At 42.1% G+C, this 16,919-nt stretch overlaps 1 protein-coding gene across 3 annotated transcripts in view; it reads right to left on the reverse strand.

Annotated features, from left to right (window-relative positions):
* Positions 1 to 5,423, reverse strand: part of LOC144720636 (uncharacterized) — a 32,623-nt gene extending 27,200 nt beyond the window's left edge. For 2 of the 3 annotated variants that reach the window (XM_078597535.1, XM_078597534.1), the window contains exon 1: positions 3,435 to 3,980. In XM_078597535.1, the coding sequence (XP_078453661.1) occupies positions 3,435 to 3,486 (52 nt within the window). In that variant the 5' untranslated portion in view covers positions 3,487 to 3,980. Of the gene's footprint in view, positions 1 to 3,434; positions 3,981 to 5,253 lie in introns of those variants that run through there. The other variant, XM_078597536.1, reaches the window with a different exon arrangement.
* Positions 5,424 to 16,919: the final 11,496 nt, after the last annotated feature.

Below are 16,919 nucleotides of genomic sequence, written 5' to 3' on the forward strand. Positions count from 1 at the left end.
AAGCCGTAGCACAGCAGATTTTAACATAGCCGAGTTCATTTTCATAATATTTCAACGTAAAATGGAGGGCCCAAACAAAGCTTCCTTGAGATAATTTTAAGAGGAAAAAATACATATCTCTGAAATTTGACTCTAGATGTCAAAAATCAAAGCAGGGAGCAATGAGTGCACGAGCACGGACCGAGTTGCTCCAGCTCACAGCATCTCACCACCTGTTAAGCCACGGGGGAAAGATGTTAGCTCCCCCTCGCCTGGTAAACAGGAGGTCGGTGGGTTCGATCCCGACCCTGACGCCTGCTATATATTTGGAGTTTGCATGTCTCTCCCCGTGGTCGGGTGGATTTTTCTCCAGGTCCTTCGGTTTTTTTTCCCCTTTCCGATTAAGAAACATTCGTTTACAGTATTTGGCTGCTAAAATATTTTCACGTAAGCCACTTGTGTCGAGTTATCATTTGTGGCCAGGTCGCTTCTTAAAAAGAGATGTATAGCTCAGTGGACCTTACCTAGTAAAATAAGAATAGTTTAGTCTTACTTAGAGCACGTAGAAACGGCTAAATGTTGGCGACTTACATCAGGGATTCAAACTGGGACCTAACAGATGCTATCGCGGGACCCAGTCGGACAACCAAATTATTGTTTCAAGAAACCACAGTCATAATAAAACTGCATGTTGATTGATCCATCTAAAACGAATTTTTTCCACCTGTTGGGCTACTTCCTACTAACTGGGAAGTTACAAGGACCAATGCCAGCTCAAAACACTCCAATTGTCTCCAAATGCAAAATAACAGCAGTCTCAATATTCTACTAGGTTACCATGAACAAATAAAAATGCAGTATTGGTATTTACATCAGCTATAGCCCTCGTATCACGTGGCACAACAGTGCATTGTTCTTCACTATAAAAACTTAAATGATATTTATGAATATACGAATGATTTTCATATATTACTCTCTTGTGAAAATGTACTTACTTGTACTTGTTTTTAACCTGTGAAAGCTTTCAACAATAAAAACAGCCCCTCTATCGTAATGAAGAGTGGTTTCAGTGGCATCGAGTCAAATATAGCTACAACGTCCAGCGTTACTGCTCGCCAAAGGGGCAATGAAGGGAGCAAGAAAACGGCATGCAGCGACACCACTGCAGTAATGCTGACTGAACACAAGTTTTCCCTGTAGCAACCCTTTTTAATGTTGAAGGCCCCCAGGAGTACTGTAATAATGTTGAAACTAATTTAATACATCTTGGCAGATTTCTTTTCACGGGGGCAGCACATTCCTTGGATATCTCTTAGCTTGGGTCAAGAATACACAACAGAAAACCCTTTGTCCGTCCAAACTTTGTAACGTTACACCAACATTCTGCTGAACAAGAATATTGGTGAAGTACGTTGCCCGCCTTCTCTAGAACTCGTGCATATTCTTGTGTACAGTGCTGTGAAGGCAACACGCCATAAAGTTCTGGCAGTCAGCTAATTTACCCCGAATAGTGACATTAAAAAGGCTTTTTTTTCCTTTCCTGGCGCTGTGTACTAAACAATAAACCAACAGAAAGTGCCAACATAATAATCATTCTGAAATAACACAGCAAATTTCCCCTCCTGGCCATGTCTAAATATGCATCAATCTGAATGATCCATTTCAGCCAAAAATGTGGAAGTCATCAAGAAATTGAATGTCAGGCATAATGATCTGCGAGCAGAATGTGCATACATAGACGTTGGAAATAAGAATGTCAGGACCAACATTTACCACCGAGCGTGATCATGTTTAAAATCATGTAAACCAAATACGAAACTCACGGAGTAATCTATAATTGCCTTAGAATACCCTGCAGCTTGGAATGGTCTTAAGTAATGCACAGCTTATATAACAGGGTTGTTGTTGTTACGTTTGTACACTACGAGATATAAAGGAACGATGCAGTGTTACCATTTTTAGGGAAAGCTATTTTTCAGCGAGGCAAAACCTGATATGCATCTTAATAAAGTAGTTTAAAGTGTATTTTTTAATATATCCAGCGTATAAATTATGCGATTCCATTCTAGGCGTGAATTTTTGTTACCGTAATTACAGATGACAGCATGTGATTGCCATTCTATTTTAATGCCCTATTTGAAAGATCACTTTATGGCCTAATCCACAACACAATAACCACAATGACTCATTGGCATATTTCACATATGTACCGTGCAGACATTAAAGACTACATTGTTTTCTAGTCACGCGATGGTAAGACCCATACATATTCCTGAAAAATATACTGCCAACCGGTCACAATTTATTCTCATGCATGTTGTTGTAAGAGTGCATCGAGAGTTCAAGACACAGGCAAATGACTCAAAACTTTAGCATCTTCATAAAAAGGGCATAATTTACGGTTTGACATGTGAAAAGGGAAACACCTTCAAACTCCAATCAAAACCACCATAACATTATACTAATAACATTGTAGGGCCCTTTGCACAATCCACTGCTGGATTAAGATGCCTTGGCACACCGTGGTTGCGTTTGACCCAAACCTCACCACGCCGGTCTCAGTGCGGGTTGGTGAAGTGGGAAGCGACAGGACTGATGACAACAGCCGAAGCCGGGAATCCAACATCGGATGGCCAAGTTATGAGCTCCTTCGCCACAGCGTTCCCCAGTCACTGCGCTACCGGTGCACTCCCGAGTCAAGCTCCTACAGCGCCAGCATCGTCCGCCGTGATGTTATCTACTGTTGGACGATTGCCTCCCCGACCTCGTAAACGTACAACGTTGTGCCGTGTGGTTGGAAGCGGTGGATCAACGTTGACCCAACGTTAAGTGTGAACCCTTTTGCAATACTTCAGTGCTTCTGTGCAACAAATACGCCCTAGCACTTGTACACGATTTAATTGTGCCATCTCCGTGATGAATGCATCTACTGCGTTCCCCCTTTTGGCAGATACTCCATTATTAGTCTCGACCACCGGCCAAGATACGCGTCCTGCGCAACTAAATGGCTCTTTAACAGCCCAGAAGTATGTCTTTCACCGTGGCATATATGTACACACACACACATTAGTGTGTCGGACGTTTTCAACGAACGTTGTTAGAGCAAATGCCCTGCATGCAACACAACCCTATAAGCGTGACCTTGTTTAAAGGGGAGCCAGACAAACAACTCAAGGGAGCCCGACAGTCTATGTTAAAACAAACTTTTAAACAAACCTCAATCGCTGAAAAGAACGAGTAAAGACAGGACCTGCTTTTGCCCATCACACATCCTGATCTCACCTACGACCAATTCGTTTGACTATACCAATTGCGAAGTGGGGGGGGGGGGGGTCTTCAGCATAAATAGCCCCCCTCGACGCTCCGGGAATAAGGCAACATCAATGCCCTGCCATGCAGCAGCCCTATAATATGCCAAGACGGTGCGATATGCCACTGCAAAGCAGGCCCGGTACCTTTAACCGAGGAGCCATGGAGCTGGTAGCTCTGGCGCAGCTTGGTCCACATGTGCGCTGCTGCTGCTGCTGCCGTCACTGGCAGTCGTGCGTGACCGCGCGGCAGCGCAGGGGACACGTGTAAGGGTGATATCGGAGAGGAAAAGCAAAGCTTGGTCAGTCGTCTTTGGATTCTTCAGGCAGGTGCAGCCCTACCTCCGCTACTGGGCGCTCTCGAGAGCATGTCTAATCTACCTTGCAACGACGAGCACACGCGTGTTGCATTTTGGCCGGCTATGGATCTCCAAAAATCAGAAACATCCACTTTAAGCAGCCTACACCAACGGCAAGCAGCAAGCAGCACGTGCTACGCACGTTAAACGAATTTCATTATTATGAAAACAAGCGATTCACATACATCCTGAAAAAAAACCCGACTCATTAAATGTAATACTACTAATACCGAATATGCAACCGATACGTTGCCGTGAGTGTTAAAAAGGGCAGCAGTTCTCGCTACTTCTGCTGCTTCTTCTTCCGACGATGGCACGCAACACAAACCACCACCACCGACCGACTGGTGGACCCGCCGTGCGCGCGGAATCTCTCATAGAGGCCCCCTCCGCGGGGGGAGAGGCGGAGCCTCGCGACCAGCCCCGCACATCGTGAGCGATGCGGACGTTTCACAGTGGAATGCAGGGGAGGGCAGCCGAGATTTAGGGGGGTCCCACAGATAACAGGAGAAACCCCCCCCCCTTTCTCAATGTTTGCAATAATCATCCAAGGCGCAACCCCCGCCGATTACTAAAGGGCATGTTGAAACCCCTCCACCCCTGTTAGGTTTTATCACGTCTAATATTCCCCGGAAAGCTATGGGGCATTTCTTAATGCCTGGGCTTTTGTAAATATAATTAGGAAAGAAGGGTTGGAGCGGTGGTGCAGTGGTGGTTCGCGCAACCACCGCAAGCTATCCGTGTGCCCGGCCACACGAGTTCGACTCTGGGTCACGGCTGGCATCATTTAAGGGAGTGATATCCCAACTGGTCCGGAATTCCCCATACCACCACCCTCCACCAGCCCGCACCGACTGGGGTGGTGAAATATGGTCAAACAAATCCCATGGGATTATTTTAATGTTCGCTGTAACGCGTATTGATGTTGGCGACATTGGAGTTTTCGTCTAAAAAAACGCACAGAAAAGAGATCCTTACGGGAAGCGGGACGAACGTAATAAAAATCTGGTGACACTTTTTTCAAGAGCTGCCTTTTCATAATCAGAAGGCTAAGCAGCTCTTTTTCAAGATGTAGCCAAAGCGTGCATTTAAATCTACGCCATTATTTCACGCGGTCCGTGGTAATTTATCTTTGGTCAAGAGTTATCGTTTGGGAGTTTGGCAATAATTTGGAATTTAATACCAGGCTTCATATCTCATCCCGTAACCAGCAACGGCGTTTTAATAGACACACACCATTTCTCAATAATATAATCATGGCCCGGTGTTCGTAGGGTTAAAACGATACGGAAGCTTTACCCAATTTTTTTAATTGCGTCATTAAAAGATACCCATCGAAATTGAATGCTTTAATTACCACAGTAATCGGGAATACAGTTGTGCGTACCAGTCATTTAACGTGTAGTTTTAACGTGCAATTTTAACCACGCACACGAAATTCAAGCAAGCGTGTTTACAAGCACACAATTACAAAGCATTGCTCAACATGTTTATAGCAGCTCTTGCCGAATCTCGACATAAAAAGGTCACTGGATTTACAAAAAAAATCCTTATCAGGCGAGTTGGACGCTCACCTTACGGTACATTGGATAACAATCATCGCTCACCTTTAAGTTGGAAATCGTTTTGCAAGTGCAGCACCATTTGCTCGCGGATGAAATGTATTCCCAATTGTTCTTTTTTATGAAAAAAATGGGGACAAGAACGCCACGTGTTCACCTCGGGGCGCAGTGAATCTTCGCGGGGGGAGGGTAATAAAAACCGGATCGGCGCGCCTCGCACACGATGCTGAGCTCAATCGACGCCTCCTCGTGGCTTTTAAAAGTTCGGCGTTGATGAGGACGCGACCGGGACACACCACCTGGCAGGTGTTTCGCCTTTCGTGCGATCACCAATCAAGCGAAGAAACTCACAGCGCCCTCCCAACTCCTCTCACCGCGATTCAATCAATCGGAGCAACAAACAAAACATTCAGCACCGCGATTAGATTCAACGATTGATCCCTGATCGGATCGTTTGTTGTTGTTATTGTTGTGGTTTATTTTGTATTGAGTCGCGTTTCGTTTGCTCTGTCACAGCTGTTCATATTTGGTGGCGCCCTGAGACCTTCCCTGGTTATGACTTAATATGCATTCATTAAACAGTACACAATTAAATATTGACTTGAAGCTTCCGTGACTGCAGGAATTCATACTCTTTGGGTCTTTCGGTAAATTCACGTAGATATAAAAAAAATCGATCGAAACGTCGTGATTGTTATTATTTTATTATTTTTATATCTAGGTGACTTTATCGAAAGACACAAAGAGTAGTACACGGATTTCCCAAGGATATTCAAGTCTCACTGTTGCCATCAAGTCTCTTGAAATGCGGTTTCACTTAGAAGCTATGTTTGTAAGTCAAACTTGGATTTGCATAGATTTGAAGCTTTCGTGACTGCAAGGATTCATATTCTTGGGTTTTTGGGTTTTTTCGGTAAAGTCCGAAAAAACCCAAGAATTTGGATTGGCATATTATCATCAGCCATGCTCAATCCGCTGCTCGATGAAGGCCTCCTGACCCAAGACGCCACCACCTCTCGCGACCCTGCGATATCTTTAGTTCTTTACACTTTTAAATTGAAAAAGAAAAACATAGATTCTTACGCGATTCTACGCATATATAAACACTAGGTATATTTCGTCAGCTTTATTAATCGATATTATCCTAAGAATCGATAACATCGTTAAACCTGTACCGATTTGGAATATTTTTCAGCGGCCTTTCTCATAGGAGGGACAATGCAGATCTCGTAATTATGCATTCACAAACACAGGCATGCTCATACTCTTAGGTTTTTTCGGTAAAGTCACGTAGGTAACAATAAATAATAAAAATAAATAATAAAATAATACAAATAATAATAGAAATAAAATAGTAAATCACGACATTTCGGGCGCAACATAAGCGTCGGTCATCAGGTGGGACAACCACAGCAAGAAACAATTGCTGAAGTGGGCAAAAGAGCTGCATGCTCGTCAGCTTTACAACCAACTACTGAATACCCAATATTTAAATGACCACTCAAATCAAAGACAAAGATCCCCCGCATAGCCTTAACAGACTGTTTGGGGCAAGTACTGTTAGCGAGCACCTACAAAGGCCGGCACTGTGGCACACGAGGAGGGGGTGGGTGGCCAGCATCCACGCCCGGCCGCCTTTGTCTCACATAGCACCAGTTACTCATTTGAGGCTGAATCGACCTAGGGGAGGCCCACGACAGATTCAAATAATCGTCACCAGTGTTGGCCGTGAGCGGGAATCGAACTCGGGTGGCCAGGATCGCATTCATTAACAACCCCTTATCAGTGCCCTACCTTATTACAGACCAACTCAGACCCTATTGGTCACCCCGTGCCTTTATAGATCTCAACGTTCATCCTACAAAGTCCAATTACAAGGGAGAAACACACAAACAAATAGACAAACACATTTTTTTCTCGTATTCAAACGGGTTTACGCCGTATGAACCTGAAAACTAAATTTCCTTCTACAAGAATACAGGGTTAAACCCGTATGGGTTGACAGGTGTGGGTTCGTAGCGCTAAACCACTACACTACCGCTCCACAAATCGCGCACAGTTGCACCTGCATGCCACCACTTAGCAGGGGCAATTGTCTTCGTTGAGTAACTTACATCATGAGAACCATCATATCCACGGTGTTGTCATACCATGCAATTAATCTTAGATGCGTTCCCTGGCACACCAGAGTCGATGCATTTCATCACAGTGTCTCATCACCGAGGCATATGGAGTGCACAGAATGTGTTGAATCATCCCGTGATGTTAGCGATAGCCTCCATCTGTTTACTCGTAACAGATGCATGGTGTCCATGCCCTGGTCACGTGGCCATGTTGGTATTGTTGTAGAATTAAAACAATACTCTTGCCAGCTATCAGAAGCCACGAACAATAGCTCCGATTTCTCTTTCTCGAGCAGTATTTGAATCAACTAATTGAATTAAGATTAAGAAGTACTGCAGTCGCTATTTCATCGGCTCGTACAATGTGATGCTGAAGTTGAGTTACTACTTTTGCTGAACTTGATTTATAGCTGTCAGATAATGCTCAAGTGACGGTCACATATAGTATGTGACTACATACTGTGCACTACATATTATGTACGTAACATATGAGACATATTATGATTGTAAAAAAGGCGAGAGATACAAAAGTTATAAATGACGTGAGCCTATGAGATGTGATAACCAGAAAAGGGCCAGGTTATATCATAGATCTGAAAAAAATCCCGTAAAGATGTAAACGTGGCAAAGTTAAAAAGAATCAACTTGAACAAACTTGCCACCCTCTCCTGTTTGATTGATGTTGCTGCTCACATCCCGTATATTTACGCGATCGAAACCGAACAAAAACTGTATTATGGATTACATTTTAGATTTGAAGCTTTCGTGACTGCAAGTATTCATATTCTTAGGTTTTTTCGGTAAAGTCACGTAGGTAAAAAATTAAAATAAAAAAAAGTAAAATAAAATAAAAATCACGACGTTTCGGAGGCAACACAAGCTTCCGTCTTCAGGTGGAACCGTCACAGCACGATAGCTGTATCAAGTAAATGAGAGATTCCAAGGGATACTACCCCGTATATATACTGGTTGAGGGGGGGGGGCCAGGAACGGCGGTTTGAGACTACGGCTAGTCTACATTATTTTACTTTTATTAATTTTAATTTTAATCTTTTACCTACGTGACTTTACCAATAAAACCTAAGAATATGGATTACATTTGTCGCGAAAGCCTACGTGGTAAACACGGGATGATGACCTATGGTATGCACTCGTTTATTCTGGCTTTTGTGGTATCGTTGCAACAAAGAGATAAGCACACAATAGGATGAACATTTTTTGGCTGCCTACTCACGATCAACAACAACAGTGTAGCAACTGCTCGATGTGTATGCGATGTTAGTATCTGGGTATGATCAAACACGCAAGACTAAGCGGCGCCACGGCATTAGGAACAAACAGGCCACGGTGATTCCCCCCGTCACATAGTCGGTCAAGGTTCAGTCGTGTGAAGAATCAGCGTGGTGTGAATAATCAAAGTCGTGTGTGGAATCAGCGTCGTGTGTAGAATCAGTGCGGTGTGTAGAATCAGTGTCGTCTGTAGAATCAGTGTGGTGTGTAGAATCAGTGTGGTGTGTAGAATCAGTGTGGTGTGTAGAATCAGAGTCGTGTGTAGAATCAGCGTGGTGTGTAGAATCAGTGTCGTGTGTAGAATCAGTGTGTAGTGTAGAATCAGCGTCGTGTGTAGAATCAGTGTGGTGTGTAGAATCAGAGTCGTGTGTAGAATCAGTGCAATGTATAGAATCAGTGCGATGTATAGGATCAGTGCGATGTATAGGATCACAGCAGTGCGTTGAATCACCGCAGTGGCAATGTGCATTCTTACTTGGCTCGAGTCGCAGAGTCACCGCCGTGGACTTCGCGAGCCAATTCCAAGTAGTCCCTGAGTTACGACGGTCCTCGAGTTACGCTGGTCCCCGATTTACGCTATTTCGATCTTACGATGGCGATAGCGATACGACAAAATTGGCATCAACAACCTAACATCGTTCAATTATGCAGACGACGGACAGGATCTGGGCGAGTACAGTACAATATGATACGTTACGATACGTTCAATGCATGTTAAAAGTTTTTTTTTTTATAGCAGATAGGATTGTTTCCTGAAAAATCTTTCTATTAAATTGCAGTTCATATAGGTAGGCTAAGAATTTTCCTTGTTCTTTTTACTTTACATTTTACTGTGCAATACAGTATTGTAATTAATAAATACATACAGCATATAGTTTATAAAGTACGGTACTGTAAATTTCTCTGTTTTGCTAAATTATCACCATTCTTTAAGACTCCTGGGTAGGCTAGGCCATCTTTGACTTACGATATTTTCGACTTACGACTGGGTCGTCGTAACGCATCTCCATCGTAAGTAGAGGACTACCTGTACTTATCGTAGCTGATTGAAGAGGCCGCTTGAGATGGTGCAGAACATCTGAGAATGTCATCGAGACAGCGCTTCTCGGTCTAGTTTCGCAGACTCGTCTTTTTTTGCCCTCCCTCTTGAATGATGAGCATTCATTCAAACATTTGGCGACTCGTTTAATATCCCGTGTGTCTGTGAAACTCTATTCTATACATGTAAAACACGCCAAACTGTATATGCGCTTTCAAGAAGTCACTCCAGTACGGCATTGGATTTTGCACCGACTATAAACGCACGTCAGCCGTGTGTACTTTTCCACCGGCCATTGGAATTTTGTACATCAACATTTAACATTTCTTTTGCACAGTCATAAATGTTTGCCCTTCCGTCAATCAATCCACTGCTGAGGGCCTTTCCACGCCCTACCGGCCAATGGGGGCTATTTGACCATACTTCCCCCTTGTTCATGTACAGAACGGGCCTTCTGTCAATCCACTGCTGGATGAAGGCCTCCCTATAGAATCATAGTCGTGTTTAGAATCATACTTCACCATATTGGTCAGTGCCGGTTGGTGAAGACAGCGAACATCGAACTATACAGCACTACAATTGTTTTTGTTTAACTGCCCTCTGCTAAGATGGCGAGATGTTAACTACCTCACCAGGTATGCAGGAGGCCACGGGTTGGATCCCGACTCGGACGCCTGCTCTATATTTTGGAGTTTGCGTGTCTCTCTCCCCGTGGTCGTGTGGATTTTTCTCCGGGTCCTCCGGTTTTTCACTCCAAATTTAGACGTGCGTTTAAGAGTAGTTGGCTCCGATAAATGTCCACACGGTAAGCCACTTCGTTGACCTATTATTTCTGATGGCCAGGTCGCTTCTAAAGAAAGAGCTGGATAGCAGCTTAGTGGGGACTTACCTGTTAAAATCAAATCGTTTAAAATAGCAAATAAAGAGCCCGCAGCCTGGATCACGTGTGTGTGCATGCTGGTCACCCATTCAGGCACTATGCCGGTTCAAGCCTGCATATGTTATGAGATCTGATAACATCATCCGCATTCCAGATGATTTGGTCATCATTCTAAATCGTTTTTATCTCATACGCTCTTTGGTGTTGTACATGGTATGTTGCCAATGGGCACGTATATCCGTTATTTGATGTATGCAAGCATTCGTACACGTTCACATTCTCTTCCGAGGTTGGCATTACGTAATAGAGTGGGTGTGGGGGGGATTGTCAAGCAGTGTGTCACGGTCATTCTTCGATTGTAAACGCACGCCTCAAACAGATTGCGACCCAGCATGCCATTGAGCAATGTCGAACTGGTTTGGGACAAGAGCGTCACGACTCAACAAGAACACCGAGTGCTTCTGTGACGACGAATTGTCTTTAATTGCAGCAACCACGGGACCATCATTCCTGAAGGTGGACCCCCCCCATAACCCCCGGAGATATAAATGTAAAGTAGGAGGGGAAGAAGGCGTGGTATATAAGTATGCTAAAGTGCAGAGTCTATAAAGATTTACCACGCACGGCGATGATATGTTCACCAACGCCACTTCCAAGTTTGGTCAACTTTTACACTTCCGATGAAGAGACACGATGATTTACTAACTAATTTACTACTTTACTGCCCCTTTGTCACTGCAAAATAATAAATAAATATTCCCATGCCGTGTTGGTCATAGTGGAGTTTGTTTTGACCATATTTCCTCATACTGGTTCATTGATTTTGGTGGAGTTGGAGATCCATGGACCAGCGTAAAAAATGAATGAGAAAATCAAAGCAATGTCATAAGTTCAGTATAAGACACGATCTCTAGTACCGACGAATGAGCGTTCCTAAAATTGCCATAAATCTCACGAGTGGTCCAGAAAACTCCTAAGCTCATAAAAATACCCGATAACAATTAATCAAATAACAATGTATAACAGAGGTTCAAAAAACACTTCCCAATGATTTTGGATAATCCACGAACCAACACCCAATCAGAGCAACCTTAAGCAACTCATACGCAACGAACCGCCAATGTTGTGTGCATGGTGTACCGGGCATCTGTTTAAGGCCGAGTCGTCCGATGGGAGTCTCATATCAGGTGCCACTATTATTTACCCTGACTGGGAATTGAACTCGAGAAAAGCTTGGGTTATGGCGCAGTGCACGAACTACCGTGCCACTCCATTAAGGTCAGTTACGCTTTTAAGATATCCGAATTTTAAAATGTTTGAATACTAGAAGCCATATTCACAGGGTGAGCGGGAATTCAGTATAACCCTGTATCTCCACTGTCATCTGCTAACCCTGTAGCCCAATAGAAGCCGACAACAACTGTTTAATGGGTGGTTGTAGCCCATCCAAGTACATTCCAGGCTCCACGCTGCTTAGCTTCTGAGCTCTGATAACATCAAGTACATTCAGGGTGATTTGGTTGAAGACATGTGAAGTTTATCCGCAACTAAATCTGCTTAACATAAGGCGATCAAGTATTGTAATAGTAATCATGCACATTGGAAATGCATTATAAAATACTCTTAACAGGGGTGAAGTGGTGATGCAGTGGATATCTCACTGATTATGGGCCATGGCTAACATCAGTGGCAAGTAATATTTCGACCAGTCTTGGGCCTCTTCCTTTACCAACCCTGTGTGGTGAAGTATGGTGAAACAATTCCCATGACTGACACAGTGTGAGAAATTCTCCATCCAGCAGTAAATTGACAGAGAGTTAAAAATTACGTGTTTTTCTTATTCTGTTATATAGATTTCAGGGTAAATACTAGCCAAATAGATTCAGGTACTATCTGTCTCGCCATGTTAGCCAGTGAAATAAACAACAGGCATCTTGTCACATTGAACAGCAAACTGTGTCGGGTCTGTTGTGGTTGGAGATGGCATACCAGTGCTCATTTGGATATTGTTTACGAAAATGTTTGCTGGAAATTACTTAGAATCTGAATAATACGGCACATTTGCTTAATGATGTTCAACTTCCTATAGTGAAGAAGTTCCCATAAACAAGATTCACATTTTTTTGTAATTAGGGAACATGGCTATTAAACAATGATCTCGTATAAATATCAGCTCCGTAATGTGCCCATTTTTTGTGACATCTCACCAAGTAGATAACGAAATTGCACGACCATTTTTATGACCTTGACTCATCACAAGGAGCCTAAGGCAATCTCATCACTGTGGAATGTGCACTTTACATAAATTAAAATAAAGCGTTCAAAAGAGAACACATTCTTTTCAAATGATTGGAGAGAGAGTCAAAGCAAATTAGCATGGGTTGTTTGCATGAGTATCGCCTTTCTTTTAAAAGCAATCAGCTGTCATTGTAGTGAGCTATACATATTCAGATTGGCGGTTATAACAGGCATTGCAATTCATTATGAGTATGCATACAAAGCAGTATGCTCATGAATAGCATAAACATTTCAATTATTTGTATTCAGAACCATGTCATGTTCGCACTTTGATTACGGGTGGTGAAAATGTATGAAAGTAATTTAAGCCAAGTGACCTATCCAATGTGATTAATCCAGATGTTAACACAATGCACTGTCACCTAGCTAAGCCTAACCTTTAAAAAATGTAGATGAAATTCACGCAGTAGCAGTAAAAGCCCATGCGAGTGCAACGTCACACGTTCATCGCACAACATATTCAAGTGCTCTGTACAAATATTCAAGTTTGAAGTGAAGAGTGTAACCACCATGAGCTGTGGTCAATCCACCGTTGAATGAAGGGCTCCCCAAGCAACTGACATCTCTGACGATCTTGTGATGCAACCATCCACCTAACACCTGCAACAAAAACTGACTTCATCGCTCAATCTCCTAGGGTGGACATCCCCTTGGGTACGTTTCGAGCCATACCCAACACAAAATTGTACGGCTCAAAAGTTCTGGGGCTTCCAAGGCTATAGACGATCATATGCCATGACCTTCCAAATGGACTATTGATAATTAGAACCGGTCCAGTAGTTTAAGAGGAGTTGAATACAGAGGTATATTAAAACCTGGCGCAATACGTAAGTGAATTTTAGGTCAAAGGGCCTGTGAGCATGCATTGCTTGATCGAGATTACTGGCTCTCATGCGTGGGTGGGCGAGCAGGATTGTGGGGCCACCCATCAAGATGACTGGAGCACCACACTCCCCCACAGTAGGATCTCAAGTCTGACGTATTCAAGGTAGTATAAACACATTTTTGCGCATATGCAGTGCACATTTTTTTCAAAATGAAGTTGCCATTCTCTCTGTTTTTTATATTGCTTACATATAGTCAAGTACAATGAAGAATTGGTGAGTATTTCCTAGTTATGAAGTGGAGCTTTTATTTTTGTATCACTGTGCACTCGTCATCGTCATCGTCAACAACGGCCATGATCTTTCCACTGCTAGATTAATGCCTCTCCACATTGTTGTAATTCTTCATGGTCTTGTGGTGCCACAATCCATCATGATGCTGTTCGTGAGCGAATCTCATGGCTTTATGTCCCTGGTGGTCCTCCTCACAGGTGCACCCCTTCTTTGGCTGCCATTCCATCACCAGTCTTGTTCATGGGCCATCATCCTTTTTAAGAATGCGTGATGCCAACGTCCACTTAATTTTCTGAAGTCAAAATGATCTTGTTTATTTGCATGAGTTACTTGATCCATGAGTTCCCCGATTTTGACCCTTAGTCCCCTTCCCAGCTTGCACCGCGGTTTCTGTGCCTCTCGGTGTACTCTTCAGATTTGTTATATTTTATTTTTGTATGCGTTTCTGATCCGTGTCAAAGAAGCCAACATGCACTCATGGAAAACGATTCATCTTTAGGCACATTGGCATGTTGCTTTTTATTGTCATAAGGTGATTTGATCTCAACCTCTTACATTCGTATTTATTTATTTATTACATGAGTTGATCATGTCAGATTTGCAGACGACAGTCATTATAACAAACAATGGAAATATATGTATAGAATTTAAGCTTTCGTGACTGCAGATGTGTGCTATGTGCGTGATGTCCCCCTATGTGTTCCCTCGCTATGTGTTTTACCACATTTCCACCTAATGATGAACGCTTGTGTTGCGTTCGAAACGTCGTGATTTATTTCAATTTAATTTTATTTAGTTTTATTTTATTTCTACATACGTGACTTTACTGAAAAAACCAATGAGTATAATGGAAATACAATTCTTGAACAACTTAAACAATACCTTAAAGTTTTGCTGAATATAAGTACAAGCAATACAAAAGTCACGTACAACAAGTTTTCTAAACGACATAAAATAACTGTGATAGAGACTCAACTAGGTCAATGTAAATTCAGTATGTATATCTCTGGAATGTATTCAAAGTGACCAGTAATAAAATAAAGTGACTACCATGTCACCTAAATGCAACTTCAATCAGTTCTGTATATCTCAACAAATTATTTAACTAAGCTGCAATTTGTCTGCAAATGCCAGTAAATGTGTGCCAGAGATCTTTATGAATTCATTTGGGTAAAAATACCACTGTGTATACATATATCTAGTTTACTTAATAAAATCTCTTAGAAACTAGATGTAGGTACAACAAAAACACAATCTCTTAAGTCTCTACTTATGAAGAAAGGCACGTGAAGTGTGGCAGTTTGTAAACAGACTTCGTGTAGGTAAAACCCTACAACCATATCAAAGGTCACTCACGTGTGTGTGTAATTAGGTCCGGGTGTGTAGAATCTGGGAAGGCTAAATAAACAATCAACCATTATTGGTGGAACTGGCTAAACGTTCCATTGAATTGGTCTCTTTTTAGTATTATTGGCCATCATTCTGTCTAGACCTTGGAGCTAAAGATTTCAGAGAGTGAGATTTAAAGCTGTAATTGCAGGAAATAGACGTGTTGCCATAACAGTTTACATACAATAAACGTTATAGTATCATTAGATAGATGTAAAATTAAATGTTCAAGGTAAAATACGTCGTCTGGCTTGGAAATATATACGCAGTTAAATGAAAATATATATATACAGATATAAAACATCATATAGTAAGAGCAGTGAATGGTTTATGAATGCAGTAAAATGCACAAGGTGCAATGTGTGGCATCGATATAAAATATGAGTATGATTATATTAATATATTTATGTGATATGAACATACCACCTTTTGTTGTTGCAAAAATGCATATAGTAACTTGTTTTTAGAGCAAAGTACTTTTTAAAAAATATATAACACTCAAAGGAATTTTTTTTTTATTATTTCCCTTCTACGTGACTTTACCGAAAGAACCAAGAATACTCAAAGGAGTGGTGATCGTATTGATTTTAATTGCAGGATTTTAAAATTCTACTTTATCTTAACTTAAATCAATACGTACAATATTGAGACGTGCGCCTGGTAAAATACTGGACAGCTAATAATATGCTTTTATGCTTCATATTTGTTTAAGGAAAGCGACCATTATTAATGCACACTTTCTAAACAGTGATGTAAAATTGTGTGCATTTTAAAGGTTTAACAAAAGGTGACACTTGTTAGTTATCGTGCAATACCTGGACATGGACAACACGTATTACTGGTACATTGCCATTGCACTCTTTTTCATAACCGGTGTGTATTTAACTTTTCAAGAGAGGAACAAGTTCTCACCGAAACGAAATCCGAGAAAATAATTAACATCGCTTTACACACAGGATAGGACACAATTATAGTATGTTCACACTGCCCTATGATCCCGGCGACCTTAAATTTAAAAAAAATTGCCATGGCTAACAGTAGTGGCACGTGATAACTGAACCGGTCCTACACCCCTTCTTCGCCAACCCGCCACTGACTGACATGGTGAATTATGGTCAAACAATCCTCACGATCGAGATGGCATCGGGAGTCATCCATTCACCAGTGGATTGATATACCCAATGGAAATTATATATAATGCGACCTTTGAAGAGGCCCCCTTTTGTATAAGGGTCCACTTTGAATGTGAAAACCAAATGGAACACTGGTATGTCGCTGTAGAAATTTGCTCATTATTACATATAAACATTGCACACGCGCAATTAGTTTCAAGCAGCACACAAAATCCATCAACAGTTCCTGAAGAAGTGCATTGCAGTCTTGTATTAAATCACTTTAAAAATAATGTTCAGTAAATGAGATCGGCTGATAGCAGCAGCAGTGACACAGAGCTCGACAACTGTAAACCGGTTTCGTCCACTTCAGGGTGGCCCAGATGTCTTGCACACCCCCCCCCCCCCCAATTTCATTCTCTAAAACGTTTATATGTTTTGTTCTTAAGTAAGGTTTATTTA

The sequence above is a fragment of the Lampetra planeri genome, chromosome 9, assembly GCF_965212315.1.
Source record: "Lampetra planeri chromosome 9, kcLamPlan1.2.h2, whole genome shotgun sequence".
In the NCBI taxonomy this organism is placed as follows: domain Eukaryota; kingdom Metazoa; phylum Chordata; class Hyperoartia; order Petromyzontiformes; family Petromyzontidae; genus Lampetra; species Lampetra planeri.